Below are 14440 nucleotides of genomic sequence, written 5' to 3' on the forward strand. Positions count from 1 at the left end.
TAATATATTCTGAATTTTATTCCCCAGAAAATCTAGTTTGTTTATTTTAGTAAGTAAGCTTTTAGTGAGGTTGGAATATTTTTAGTGGTCTTCCTCATAATAAAGACTCATGTAAATTAAAATTAATCTTATTTTTGTTAGAATTACTTATGAGTACAATTTTAGGATTAAAACTATATAAATAACATTGCTTTGTTTCCTTTGTATTTCTTTCTTTTGCTTTCCTTAGGTCGAGATTTGATATGCATACAGTCCATGGATGGGATGCTCATGTTATTTGAACAGGAAAGCTATGCTTTTGGCCGTTTTTTACCTGGTTTTCTTCTGCCTGGTCCATTGACCTACAGCTCTCGGACAGATTCTTTCATTACAGTGTCATCTTGTCAACAGGTTGAGAGTTACAAGTATGTGTTCATGTTCAGTAATTATAGCATATTTTGGTGCTATCATTTAGTATGTAAACAAATTAAAAGGAATCATGTCTGATTTTTATTGCCTTTACTAATATTTTATCCCAAAGCAGGTGGAAGGTAGTTGCAAGAAAGAAGAAAAATAAAATGTTATATATTGTTGAATGATTACTTTCTCTGTACAGTCATAGAAGAAAACATACTGTGTGGCCTGAGGACTTTATGGTCCTATTTTATTTCACCCACAGACACAGAATCACTAGGTTGGAAAGGACCTTCAAGATCATCAAGTCCAACCATTAATCCAGTGCCACCATGTCTCCTAAACCAGCTCCTGAAGTGCCACGTCTACATGTTTTTTGAACACTTCCAGAGATGGTGACTCCACCACCTCTGTGGGCAGCCTGTTCCAATGCCTGACCACTCTCTCAGTGAAGAAATTTTTCCTAATATCCAATCTAAACCTCCCCTGGCGCAACTGAAGCCATTTCCTCTTGTCCTATCACTAGTTACTTGGGAGAAGAGACCAACACCCACCTCACCACACCCCCCTTTCAGGTAGTTGTAGAGAGTGATAAGGTCTCCCCTCAGCCTCCTCTTCTCCAGACTAAACAACCCCAGTTCCCTCAGCCGCTCCTCATAAGCCTGGTGCTTTGTTGCCCTTCTCTGGACATGCTCCAGCACCTCAACATCCTTCTTGTAGTGAGGGGCCCAAAACTGAACACAGGATTCAAGCTGCGGCCTCACCAGTGCCGAGTACAGGGGCACAATCACTTCCCTACTCCTGCTGGCCACACTATTCCTGATACAGGCCAGGATGCTGTTGGCCTTCTTGGCCACCTGGGCACACTGCTGGCTCATGTTCAGCCAGCTGTCAACCAGCACCCCCAGGTCCCTTTCCGCCGGGCTACTCTCCAGCCACTCCTCCCCAAGCCTGTAGCGTTGCATGGGGTTGTTGTGGCCAAAGTGCAGGACCTGGCACTTGGCCTTATTAAACCTCATACAGTTGACCTCAGCCCATCGATCCAGCCTGTCCAGATCCCTCTGCAGAGCCCTCCTACCCTGCAGCAGATCAACACTCCCACCCAACTTGGTGTCATCTGCAGACTTACTGAGGGAGCACTCAATTCCCTCATCCAGGTCATCAATAAAGATATTGAACAAGACTGGCCCCAGAACCGAGCCTTGGGGAATACCGCTTGTGACCGGCCACCAGCCAGATTTAATACCGTTCACCACAACTCTCCAGGCTCATTTGTATAATTGTGTTAAGTTTACTAGCTTATTAAGACATGTTATGTTCTGCAAGTGCTCAGATTTTCCCTGCTTCAGTCTGGTCTGTGCTTTCAGTGTTGTCTGCCCTATACAGCTTGAGCAAGATGTCCCTTCCAGTTGTTTCAAGGGGATTTTTATTTTGATGCAAATAGGTGTGAGTTTGATGAATCTGTTCGGTTTTCAGAAGAGATTTGAGACAGGGCTTTGGCTTTTCTGATCCTATGATCTTCTTGAAGGAACAAGGGCTAGTGGGGAAGAGATGGAATCTACCTGACAAAACAGCAGAAGAGGCTTGTTTGAATCCTTGACTGCTAGACTGAGGGATAGGTGCTAAATCCAGCAAGTCAAAAGGGTAAAGTGCACAAAGTGGGATGAATAAGAGCCCATATTAAGCATGTATTTACAAACACCTACAGCTTTGGCACCAAAGAGGAGGAACTAGAAGCTGTGTGCACAGTAGATGTGACAGGGTAGCTTGCATGACTAAGGTGCTGTAATGGATGACCCCAGGCTCTTCAGGAAGCAGACAGACAAGGAGGGATTTGTGTTCACCATGGAGGAGCAGCCTGAATACATGGGGCTCTCTTATAGAACCACAATGTTGAGAGTTTATCAAGCATTTATCTGTTTAGAAACAGATGGTGCCTGAGGAAGGGGATGTTGTGGTAGATGTCTGCTATGAAGCCTTTTTTAAAGTAGTTTCCCAATTGCAGGCTGTTGTTTTTGTGGAGGACTGATGTCTACTGGGAGAGCAGCGTAATGGACTTCAGCAATGTGGAAGGTTTCTAATTTGTGTTAGGGAAGACTTTTTTGATGCAGGTGCTAGACAGCCTGGCTAAGAAAGAAGCTCTGCTGAATCCACAACTCGGAAGAAAAACGTTTGGAGAAGTCAAGTCAGCATCTGCTGTTGAGTGTTGCAGACTTTGGCTGCCATGACCATGAGACGGTACAGATTAAGATCCTGAGAGAAGTGAGGAAGATAAGCAGTGGACTAAAGACTGTAGATTTCAAGAGAACAGACTTGGGCTTGTTCGAGGAACTGGTAGACAGCGTCCTGTGAGAGGCTGGCCTGAAGGGCAGAAGGGCTCAGGAGAGCTAGTGAATCTTCATGGATAACCTTCTCAAAGACAAAACCCAATCCATTTCCATCTTCAAGAAAACAAGAGGTAGCAGAAGGCAGCTTGACTGGACAAGTACTCCTGACTGAGTTCAAATGGAAAAAAGGAAATGTTTGAGATGGAAATGAAAATGGACTACTAAGGAGGAATATAAAACATCATGTGGGCATGCAGGGGATGGGATTGAGAACATATAAGCTTGATTAAAACTTCTACTGGCAGAGGGTCTGAAGAACAAGAATTCCATAGGTACCTCAGGTGTAAAAAGGTAGATCTGTGAATTTGACGCACTACTGAACAGATTGGGCAACTTTAGCAAAGGTATGAAAAGACCAAGGAACTTAATGCTTGTTTTGCCTCCTCATTTCTCCATTAATACTGACATGGCCTGCTCTTAGGCTTTTTGAATCTCTGCGCCTAGCAGTAAATTGGGGTTGTGTGGTGTTTGGGGCAGAGCTGCTACCCATGATGATAAAAAAGCTAAAAAAATGGATGAAAAAGTGGTAGAGCTGTCAGGCTCTAGTAGTAGTTGTTTAGTAGTTGTCCACTGTTCTAACTAGCAGCCAAAGATGAGTAATGTTCCTCAGGAGCTGATACTAGAGCCAGTATTTCTTTAGCATATTAATCCTGGAGAATAGGACATAATGCATGTCCTGAAATTCAAGGATAATGCCAAATTATAGGAAATGGCTAATATAAAGAGGGTAGGGCTACCATTCAGAGGAATCTCATCAAACTGGGGGAGTGGGCTGACAAATACCTTAAGGAATTTTTCACAGGTAATAATATCAAAGAAAGTAAGAATGCCATGTTTTATAGATTATGCTTTGGGAATCTAATCCAAGGAATGTTAATCTAACACAACACTTTTTCACACTACCCTGCTCTGTCACCTGAATTTCTCAAGCAGTATTCTTTTTATTATGCTGCTTAAGCTTGATCAGATGGTTTTTAGATTCTGGATATTGCATGAACAGAGTATAGACAATGTATATTGTTTTCTTAATACAGGAGAAAATATATACGCTGCAAGTAAAAGTAATTTAGTAGAAAATTCCTATTTTTCCTAAGAAATAAATGAGAATAGAATGTATTAATATTGGTAAGGAATAAATATTTTTCTTTAAAATTAATATCTCATGCATTTTCATTATGTTTAGATTCTTGACTACAACAAATGTGGCTAAAATTTTTCCTCAGTCTGTTGCTGATTCACAAGTGTGCTGTGTTTATTGTAGGAAGGTATAGTTGTAAAGGAATTCTTCACTTGGATTCTGGTTACTGGTCTTTAGGGCCAAGTGTTAAGACTAATCTCTAGTGTGTGTCTGAACTATTAGGACATTAGAATTAAGTAATCCTTCTAAAGTGAAGGAAATAGACTTGGTAAGGAGAAAAGAGGTTATTTTTATGGTTGTATTAAATATGTTTTTTCTTAATATAGTAAATGAAAAATATAGCGGTTCTGTCTAGTGTTTTTAGCAGAACAAGTTGCCAGATTTCACATTATCCATCTTCCTATAGCTCATACAGACCAGTGCCTTCATATAAAAGCAATATTTTCTGTGTTGATTCTGAAATCTTTCAAGATCTAAAAGTAAAATGCCTCTTATTTAAGTGATGGTATACTTGATGTCATAGCTGAATTCAAAGTTTGTGTTGGTCATCTGTGGCTTGAGTTTTTTTGTGATGAAAGACTTGTATGCAGGTAGTTAATACTTTCAGCATCAATACATATTGCTGTTCAATGGAAGTTTGGTTTGAAAACTATGTCCCTGATTAATTAATAAAATGATAATGTGTTAGTCAAGACTATCAAATAAATATGGTGAAAAGAGAAAATTTTATTAGGTCAGAATCTGCAGCTTCTCTTACAAATGTGTTAAACTGAAAAAGGGAAGTGAATTTGTTCATATAGAGGACACTTAAAGACATGATAATTGTACTGAAACCAGTGTGTTTAGTATTTTTAACTAGGTCATAGCATTCACTTCAAGCAATTAAACTTCTTACTCCGAGTACATAGCTTATTTCTGCAACTAAAATAATTTTAGAAACTAAAAATCTTCAATAGTGAGCACCACGATACATGCATCTAAAATGTGAGGGCTGCTGGTGTCATCATTTTAAATCTATAACTGACAATATACAAAAATATGTACTTTTATTTCTTAGACTTGAATTGGAACATTCAGAATTGTGTTGGTTTGAGTTTAGGAGCTGATGGTACTCCATGACTTCCAGAATAGAATGTTATCTTTTGGATAATTTTTGTTTTGGTTTGGTTTTTATTTTACTTTTGTAGGAAATGTCAGTATTTTACAGATTACTTAACGGGCATACATTAGAAACACGTAATTTTTGGTTTGGGTGGTTCAGTAAATTAGGACACCAGCACAAATTCAGGAAAGAAATAGTTCTAGAATAGTCAATGAGGACACAGTTTGAACGCTGAGGATTGCATAGGTGTAAATAAGGACAGATAGATGTGTGGTGCTTTTGGGGCAGTTGACATCTTTTCTTCTAATGTCTTCATTGCCAATTTTCCTTAGTATGGTTGGGTGGCAGTTACAAAATAAGAACAAAAGCAACCTAACACCCCAAACCCACAAACCTCCCATCTTTTGCTAGATGTCCCACCTGCTGGTGCCAGTTTACTGAGTTTACTGTTACCTCTTGGATTAGAACCACTTATTTTGCATAATGGGTGTGCTTGATGTAACTATTGGATATAACAGATTGTATTCAGGGTAGTCTTAGGAGATTTTTTTTAAGTCTTAATAAGAGCAAAAAAGTTTATTAGAATCCTAATTTCACAATTTGAAAATGTGTTGGTTTCTTGCTTCTGTTGTCTTTATGGTCTAGATTTCTATTCTCTGATATATTTAGCAGTTTAATTTATTTTAACACCAGATAAAATCTGAATAGAAACATTTGTTTTAATTGTTGCCTTTACACTTAGCTGTTACCCTACAATGATACTTATTTTAATATCTTTGATAGGTGTATTGCAGTAGGCTTTCTAAGAATCCTCTTAGACTGTGCTTTTACTGTGTATATATATAATCATAATATGATTATTATATTTTATTTTTTACTTAATGTAAGGGTATTAACTACAAAGATATATTTTACTTTTACTTTTTTAAACTACCTGTAACAGATACCAGGTGCTGGCATTTGCGACAGATGCTGATGAAAGACAAGAAACAGAACAGCAAAAGCTTAGCTCTGGAAAAAGACTTGCGGTAAAACCTGTTTATTTTACATAACCTGTATGGTACACTGCATACATGTTAAAGACCAATGCTAAAAAACAAATGGAAACGTTGTCTGCTGACAAAGGACCTGATCCAATTGCCATTAAAGGCCAGTAGATTTCTATTAAGATGTATTTGGGCCTCAGTTGTGTAACGCTGAGCCTTAAAACTCACTGTTGTTCTAAGGAGGATAAAAAAAAGAGAGAACTGTGTACTGGAAACAACTGTTTCTAAGGCAGTCTTTGTAATACAGAACCTAAACTATAGTAAAATAAATAGACACACCTGAAACAATGCTCATGTTTTTAATTTCTCTATTTAATTTTGTCTGTTTGACTTTTATTAGACTTCAAATACTAGCTTAATTCTGTTTGCAGAATCCTTTGTACTTATGGAAAACTCAGCAGTGAAAAATGTTTCCAGGAATAGTCAGTATCCTGGACTCTTTTTGTCAAAAACCTGTGGATTCAATGGTCTTCAAGAGGTCCCTGTGACTAAGTAGTTTAATATTTGAACTGCCTCATATTAAGAGGAAGAGAATTTCATTCTTTGTGGTCCTGCAGCAGAATTGCTTATCTGCTAAATACACTGCTTAAAATGCTACATTCAGCATATTTCAGGTATGACAGTAAAATATTGGGGGAGCATCTTCCTTCCAGTGGCTAATCATAGAATTTTTTTCAAACTATAAGTCAGTCAGAATCCTACATTTTGAATTAGGCAAAGACACAATTTTTAAATACGAAATTTGGAGGCTTCATCAGATACGTGGCAGATTAAATACATTTTTAAAAATCTAAAATGGGAAGCATAAGTGGAGATGAATGTAATAAGCCTGGCTTCCCTGCCCCCCCCCTCCCCCGCTTTGACTTTTAAGATGGCACTTCCAGCTTCATATATCAGATAAGCCAGTATGTTTACTAACACATTCTATGTTCTTTAAGCAAAATTATTGATGCTGTTCATATAGGAAGTGCTGACAGTTGAACTTTGATTTTTTTTTTTACTTCAGAAATTCTGAATTTCTGTTTAACCAGCTTGGCAGAAATCAAAAGCAATTTTTGCACGTGTGAATTAGTTGAAATTTCTCAAAGTAGCTGAAATAACTAACCAATGAAATGTATCAAGAAGCAGTAGTATTGTTTAAAGATGTAAGGATGTAGGCAGGGTGGGATTTGTAAGTAGTTGCTTATTATACCAATGTATGTAGTTGGAAAAGTAGACGGGCATCATATATATGAACATTCTTCAGATTGAAGGGTGTACATTATTGGCTTACACACCTAAAACTTTATTTTTCCATTTACATTTATTGGTAGAATAAGTTATCACCTTTTGCTCTCTAACCTTGCCCTCAATACCTAAGGGGCAGATTTAAATGATTCTAATATGCTGTTCTTGGATTTAATAGTTAAAGTATACAGCATTTTCATTTTGAGTGCGATGTGTATTTTAAAATTTAAATACACTTAAGTGAACTGCATAGCCATCAATTCACAGCTATTTCAAAAACTGGGTGATGTTTTTGCTGCTTTACTCACAATAAGGAAAGTCACCAACTGCCTTCAAAATAAGAGGATAACTAAGATTTTCTCATTCAAAAAAAGACCTTGATTTTGCTTTGCTATCTATGTTTATGATATTCATGTAACTTGGTGAGTTCTAAGCCTTCTCTATAGGTTTTGTCTTTAATATGTAGCTGTCAACTGATCTCTGGAGCATGTTTTTTCTTTTGAAGGTGGATTGGGTTTTGAACATCGGAGAGCAAGCACTGGATATATGCGTTGTCTCCTTTAATCAGGCAGTTTCTTCTGTTTTTGTGCTTGGCGAGAGAAACTTTTTTTGCCTTAAGGATAATGGGCAAATTCGATTCATGAAGAAGCTTGATTATAGTCCAAGTTGCTTCATTCCTTATTGTTCAGGTTTGTAAAAAGAAAACTTAACTTCAGCTTGGTTACTTTTTAAAGCTAAGAAACTTTTTTCCAGTGAATAAATATGTTTTTTGGAATAAGCTGTTGATTTGTAGAAAATCTGACCTCTCTTTTTGGATGAAACATGTTTATTTTCAAATGTTACTTAGTGTGAAGTGTCATAATTTTTAAAATCTAAATAGATATTTTCTCATCACAACATTGAGGTACTTGTCTCGTGTTTGAGTAAGCTTGCCCAGCCTACCAAAGCAATGAATATGGAAGAATGAGAGATTTCTGGATGAGTAAACTAGTGTTCGAGGACCTTCTGTTATTTACTGATAATTAAAAAAAAAAAACAAAACAAAACCTAAGTTTGCTGTTAGGAGATGAAACTAATTACATTGTACGGAAGCAACTTGGTTGGATGCCACTGTGGAACTACAGATTCTTGCTGCCTATTCTATATTAATGTTTCAAAAACTCTGATAAATTTTTGACACCATGTATTATTTTAGGCTTAAAATATCATTTTAGATGTTATAGGTATGATTTTAACAATCTTCACATTTTATACTTTCTGATTCATATTATACTAGAAATAAAACTTATAAATCCATACACCTTTACTCAGTATTCACAGGTCAGTGAATTAATGAAGAGTGTAAGTAGCTGATATTTAACCAATGTGTATTTTGTCATATCTATTCTGGTATGCTAACATGGCAATTATGAGTCTTTGTTAGTTATGTTTTAAATTACCAAGCATGGCTGGCTAGAACCTTGGAAAGCTGTGGCATGTGTTGTGCAGTATACATTTGAAATTGGTATCCATAATTAATCACATATATCCTTGGTAACTGTCAATGTAACTTTCATAACTTTTGACACTTTAATTATACTAGATTAATTTATAACAAGTAATGGCTTAAAACAAAAAGAAAAAAATAGTGTAATGATATAAGCCTCAAAGAAAAGTACTGGCTTTTGAAAATCTTTCATCCTAAAACTGGTTTTATATCTTTAACAGTGAAAGAAGGAACAATAAATACTCTAGTTGGAAACCATGGTAAAATATTGAACATTTATCAAGATGTTACACTGAAATGGGCCACTCAACTTCCCCACGTTCCTGTATCAGTAAAAGTAGCGAATTTACAGTAAGTAACTTGTTAAAGTTTGCTCTTTCCAGATTCATTTCCAGGTGTGAAATTTGCTTGCAGATCCTAACAAACAGTTCTGAGGTGTATAACACATAAGATGACTTATAAAAGGAAAATTCAAAGTGTATTTTCACTGTTTCGTAAAATATTAATTTCATTAATGAGCATACTGTTAACTTGAGAAGAATATTAGAACTGCTGTACTGTGCTTTAGATTTTCTGTTTTTCTTGAGTGAAGGTAGAACCTGGGGTCTTGTTCTTCCAGTGGAGTACTTTAAAAGAATGAAAAGTGAAGCTTTGCAATCTGGTAAGATCCTTCCCTGAGACAGGAAAATAGGGAATCTCACTGAAAATCTGTTCTTCATTAAGCATTTAAGAGCATATGAATTCCAGAGATGATTTGTTGGAACAGATTATTCAACTCCAATGTTAAACTGTGGAAATTAAGGAACCATTTAAATTGCTCAGGATTGCATTGCAACAGACCAAAACTTTTTGCAAAATACATTTAAGGCAGGTCAGGGAAAAACTGGCAGGGCGGCGGCTCGAGTGTAGAGAAATTAGGACATACTGATAACTTCTGCTGAGTCTGTCACCAGAATAAGCAAACTGCAGAAAAATTTAGCTAGTGTTTTTACAATCCTGCCTATGCCTGTACTGTGTGCTGCCAGAGCTGTGGTAGATGCTGGCTGAGTAACTGGCTTTACTGGCTTACCTGTGCAGAGAATCTGAGGGATGTTTGTGTTTTGGTACAAATGGTTACCTAATGATTTTTCAATAATTTATAATGTAAGTTTTTTTTAGACTCTGGAGACAGTCATGGTGGCTTTCATTAAACAGGTCTTACAAGCAAAATATAATGAATATTCTCAGTGGGCCAGTTAGTATAAACCAAAAGTTAATTATGCAGAATATGACAGTACAGCTTTTGAAGTTTGGAAAAAATAATTGTGTCAGAAAAAATTTGAAAAAGGCATTAATTTTTACAACACCAGATAGTACTAATATTTGCATATACAATTTTTTTAGAAACACATATTATTGAACCATCTTTTTCAATAATGCCTCTAAGAAGTTTATGCAGATTCTGCCTGTTCCATGTGAACTTTAACACTCAGTAGTTTGATCGTAGTGAGACTTTTGAGAGCCTACTAATTTGTCCCAGATCATTTTGCTAGTTGGATTCGCAATTCTCACAGACAACCTGCTAATGCTAGGGTTTGGATTGGGGTTTTATTCTGTAGAGGGTGGAGAGACAGCAATCTTGTTATACAAACCTCTTTATACAGGTACAGATAAATGAAGGAACATCTGTGTGTCTAGACCCAATGGCCTGAAAGGGAGGGAGTAGTCTAGGGCATATGTGTTTCAGAGCTATGCTTCTTCTGACTTTCTGTTTAAAAATATGCAGTATGCTTTTATTTCTTTCTGACGTTAAAAATAAAGATGAGCTAAACAGCACAAACTGTAGTAAAGCTTAGAGGTAACAATTTGGCTTAAACAAAATAATGTTCTTTTTAAAAAAAAATTTGAAAGGGAACTTAGACTCAACTTGATAATGATTTTCTAATACTCCACTCGAAAGGTCTCAGTTGGGGCCTCTGGGTACTACTGTAACATAAATAAGTACTTTAGTAGGCATAGAGTAGTTAATCCTATGCTGCTGAGAGCTTGAAGTGCCTTAAATGACGCCTGTCAGTTAATTACTTTGACATCCTATCCACTTTTATTGCAATAATATTATAAAGTAAACGGAGTGTTCTGAAAGCAATTGTCTCTACAGATCACATATGTTCATCTGTATTTTCTTGTTGGCATAATGTCTATTACTTCTAATGTGTGGTTCTGACTTGCTGGATAAGAAAAGCATTATTAGAAGGTATTTTATGTAAATCCCCTTGGGGGCAGGGGTAGCAATTGCCTCATAAAGGCAGTCATATACTTTATGCTGTAATCTTGACAGTCTACTTCTAAGATCAACTGTTCAAGTGCTTCGGAGAATTCCAGCTAAGTAACTTGTGTCTCTATTGTGTGCCCCTCGATCTTTATGAATTGATTTTTTTTTCCCCTTAAAATAATGAAATGCAGTATTTCCCTATTGCAGTACCGGTATCTAAAGAATTATAATAACATAGTACAACATTTGGGATTAAATTCCAGCATAAACTGCTTCATTTCCATCACATTTTCAGAAACATGCAAGGAAAGATAGAATCAAAGATAAGTGGTTACTTACAACATTTTTGGTGAGGTGTCTCTGCAGGCATCTCTGAAAGTGATGTATTTTTAAACTGTTGAACTAAACTAACTGTTGTTAAAACCTGAGTGTTTGCTATCAGGAAATTGAAAGTTTTCTATAAAAGCTTGTGATCAGAAAGTTGAACTACAGTCAAAAATTTGAGAGTTTTTCTTATTCTGGGTTTTACCTGAAGATCTCTATAACTATGTTTATTGAACTAGAAGTTCAGTTCTAATCATTGTTATAGAAGTTTGTCCCTGATGTTGTTAGAAGTTTATATTCTGGTTCTGTTAATGTGTAGTAGTTACTAACTGTTTATGACATTGTAGGAGTCCCCTTGACATTAAATATGCTTAACACTGCCTGGATTATTTCAGAGGTATAACCACTTAAATTGACAATTTGGATTAATTTAAACTGCTTGGGACTTTGTTTCAGCACAAATTCATCTTCCCATTGATAAGCCTGCTTAGACAGTTACATTTTTGCATGCCCTGCCCTGTGTTGTCATCCTTAAAATTATGGCTGTACAAAAGCATTTTCACTGAAGCTGAAACTCTTGAAGGAAATGGCTTAGATGTTCTGCCTGAGTTGATGAAAAAACCTCAAATGCCCCAAAAAAACAAAAATGACCCTTCGAGGGTGGTTTGAAGAGACACTGACTATATGCTAGAGTTAGAACAGCTGAAATCTGTGAAGATACACAAAGGAATTGCAGGAATTCTTACTCCCCTCAAATTTTCAGTGTTGAAATGGTAATTGTGAGCAGCAGTGTTTGCTTGGTATCCGCCATGGTTATATAAATATCTTCTTAGCATTGACTTAAAAGTCCATTCCCTTCTTTTCTTGCCCTTTAGTTTCGGTCTTTCACCAGAGACCTCTTTTCTAAGACCTTCCTTGTACCTCCACATCTCCTTTGCAAAGGGAACTTCATGAGCAGTATCTCTTATGTTCACAGATGTCAATTCTATGAATTTGTCACTTCTTAATGCTTCTTGATGTGTTGGATATCTCTCCCTTCCTCCTCCCCCCCCCCCCCCCCCGGCCTTCAGGTAATTGTGTGGGGAGTAAGCCCATAGGAATGTGGTTCCTACATAGAGTTCCTGTTAGCTAAAGCACCTCCTATGAAAGTCATTTTTTTTTCCTCTTGGCAGAGATTTGAGCCTGTAAAGGCAACTGACTTAATACTTGCCCACTGAAAAGGTGGCTTTTGCTTACGTGAATCATCTGAAATAACTTGTTCAGAAAGTAGCAGAAAATTGCTTTTTAAAGGCCTATCACAAGTAGTGTTTGTTTTTCTATGCCTGAATTATCCTGTGTCCATATGCTTGACCATAAAAGGTCCTTGGAGTAGATTAAAATACTTAGACAACTACTTTTCTATTTATTTGACACTAACTCACTTGGCAAAGCTGTTACTGAGTACCATGTTTTAATGTCTGATTGATTGCACTAAGTATTATTCTGACCTGGCTGGTCTGAAACTAGAACTTTATGTTAAGGTGCATTCAGTCTGAAGCAAAGTAGCTCATGTTGCTAGCCTGAGGGATGTTTCCATCACAAACATCTGAAATGCCACTGTGGGTTGAGTTAAAACCACATAGAGCATTATAACTTGGATGTAGTCTCAGGAAAGGTATTTCTGTTTTGATCACTTTCAAGTTACAAACCTGTTTTTGCAATAGGAAAGCATGAAGCCTTTAAATCAGGGGCTTTGTTTCTTCTGAACATTTTTACCTTTCACTAGTCTTAATTTTAGTACTTACTTGAAGGCTGTGTACAAAACTTACATCTGATAAGCCTGTGAATGCTAAAAGGTAGCCTAACTTTTTTCTTTTAAACTGAAATAGACTTAAAACTACCTCTTTTTTTTTAAGTCAGTATGTCATGTTGTCCCTAATTTTGGTTCTTTATGCTTTTAACTATCCATCAAAAAATGAAGTCTGGTAGTACCTATATGATACAAAAATATTGATTTTAATGTAGAATTTATCAGCAAGCACAGTTCTAACACTAATCCAGCCTTCTCTGACTGTTCAGGGGATGTTGTGGGAAAGATAATTCCTCTGTCTCTACTGGGGACTCTTACTAGTTTAGGCACCAGGTTATCAATGAACTTCATGTTTAAATTAAGGATGTTTTCACCTTCAGCCACATTAGAATTTGATGAGAAATACACAAAAGAAAAAACTTTAGTCACCTGTAGTGCTTGTCTATAGGTAGTTGGATGCTTTGCATTGCAAACTCCTTGCTTTTAGGAGCTACATCTAGGAATGTAAGTGAATCAGCTTTTTCTTGTAATGTTTTATATGTACTGCTATATCTGTGAGCTGAAGGACTGTTCTTCATGGAAGAAAGATTCTTGAAACAACCCACAAAATGATGTGTATGCCTTGGAAAATGTGGTGTTCGTTTTATTACAAGGGGTTGACTGGTATGGACAAGTTGGTGAAAGTTACTAGAAATATTTGCTTTCACTTTCATTTATTTGACAGATAAATATCACTTGGTAATGGAACAGCATGTTTTCTGAAGAGGAAATATAAAGTGGTCTGGAAAGGTGTGGTTTTTTTTTTTTTCAGAAGTAATTTATCACCTTAAAGAATAAGAATTTCTGAGTTTCTTAAAATATTAAATTTCCAGAACCCAACTTTTGAGATTGAGTTAAGCTAGTAAATAGATTTTCATTATTTGAGGTGAGGAAAAAATAATTTTCTTTTTTTAAACAAAAGTAACTGTTGAAAAGCCAGGAAATAAAAGTAAGACTTTATATGTTCAAAATGGCAAGCAGGCATACTTAGTAAGCTTTATCCACACTTCAACTCTTTATGAACTTAAAGTCTGCCTAGGTTTATATTGAGGAATGATCCTATAAAAATATCACAGGGTTCCATGTCTTCACCAGTGATTCTGTTTTGCTCAGTTTGCAATCAAAAAGTGATTTTTTTTTTCTGCTAATTGCTAGCACTACTACTGACTATAGTATTTGAAATTTACTTGGGTAATTTGTTATTGCTTCAAGTATGATCACTGCAGGCTTGACTATAGGGGTCATGCCTGAACTCTGA

General features: G+C 36.4%; 1 protein-coding gene across 1 annotated transcript in view; it reads left to right on the plus strand.

The window, feature by feature from the left end:
- BBS9 (Bardet-Biedl syndrome 9) overlaps positions 1 to 14440 on the plus strand; it is a gene marked incomplete at both ends in the record, with an annotated part of 309474 nt that overhangs the window by 35502 nt on the left and 259532 nt on the right. The window contains 4 exons of the mRNA XM_081996969.1: positions 230 to 404; positions 5964 to 6048; positions 7799 to 7982; positions 9001 to 9130. Coding sequence (XP_081853095.1) covers positions 230 to 404; positions 5964 to 6048; positions 7799 to 7982; positions 9001 to 9130 — 574 coding nt within the window. The remainder of the gene's footprint in view (positions 1 to 229; positions 405 to 5963; positions 6049 to 7798; positions 7983 to 9000; positions 9131 to 14440) is intronic.

Source organism: Phaethon aethereus (genome assembly GCF_964289735.1).
Source record: "Phaethon aethereus genome assembly, chromosome: 2".
NCBI lineage: Eukaryota > Metazoa > Chordata > Aves > Phaethontiformes > Phaethontidae > Phaethon > Phaethon aethereus.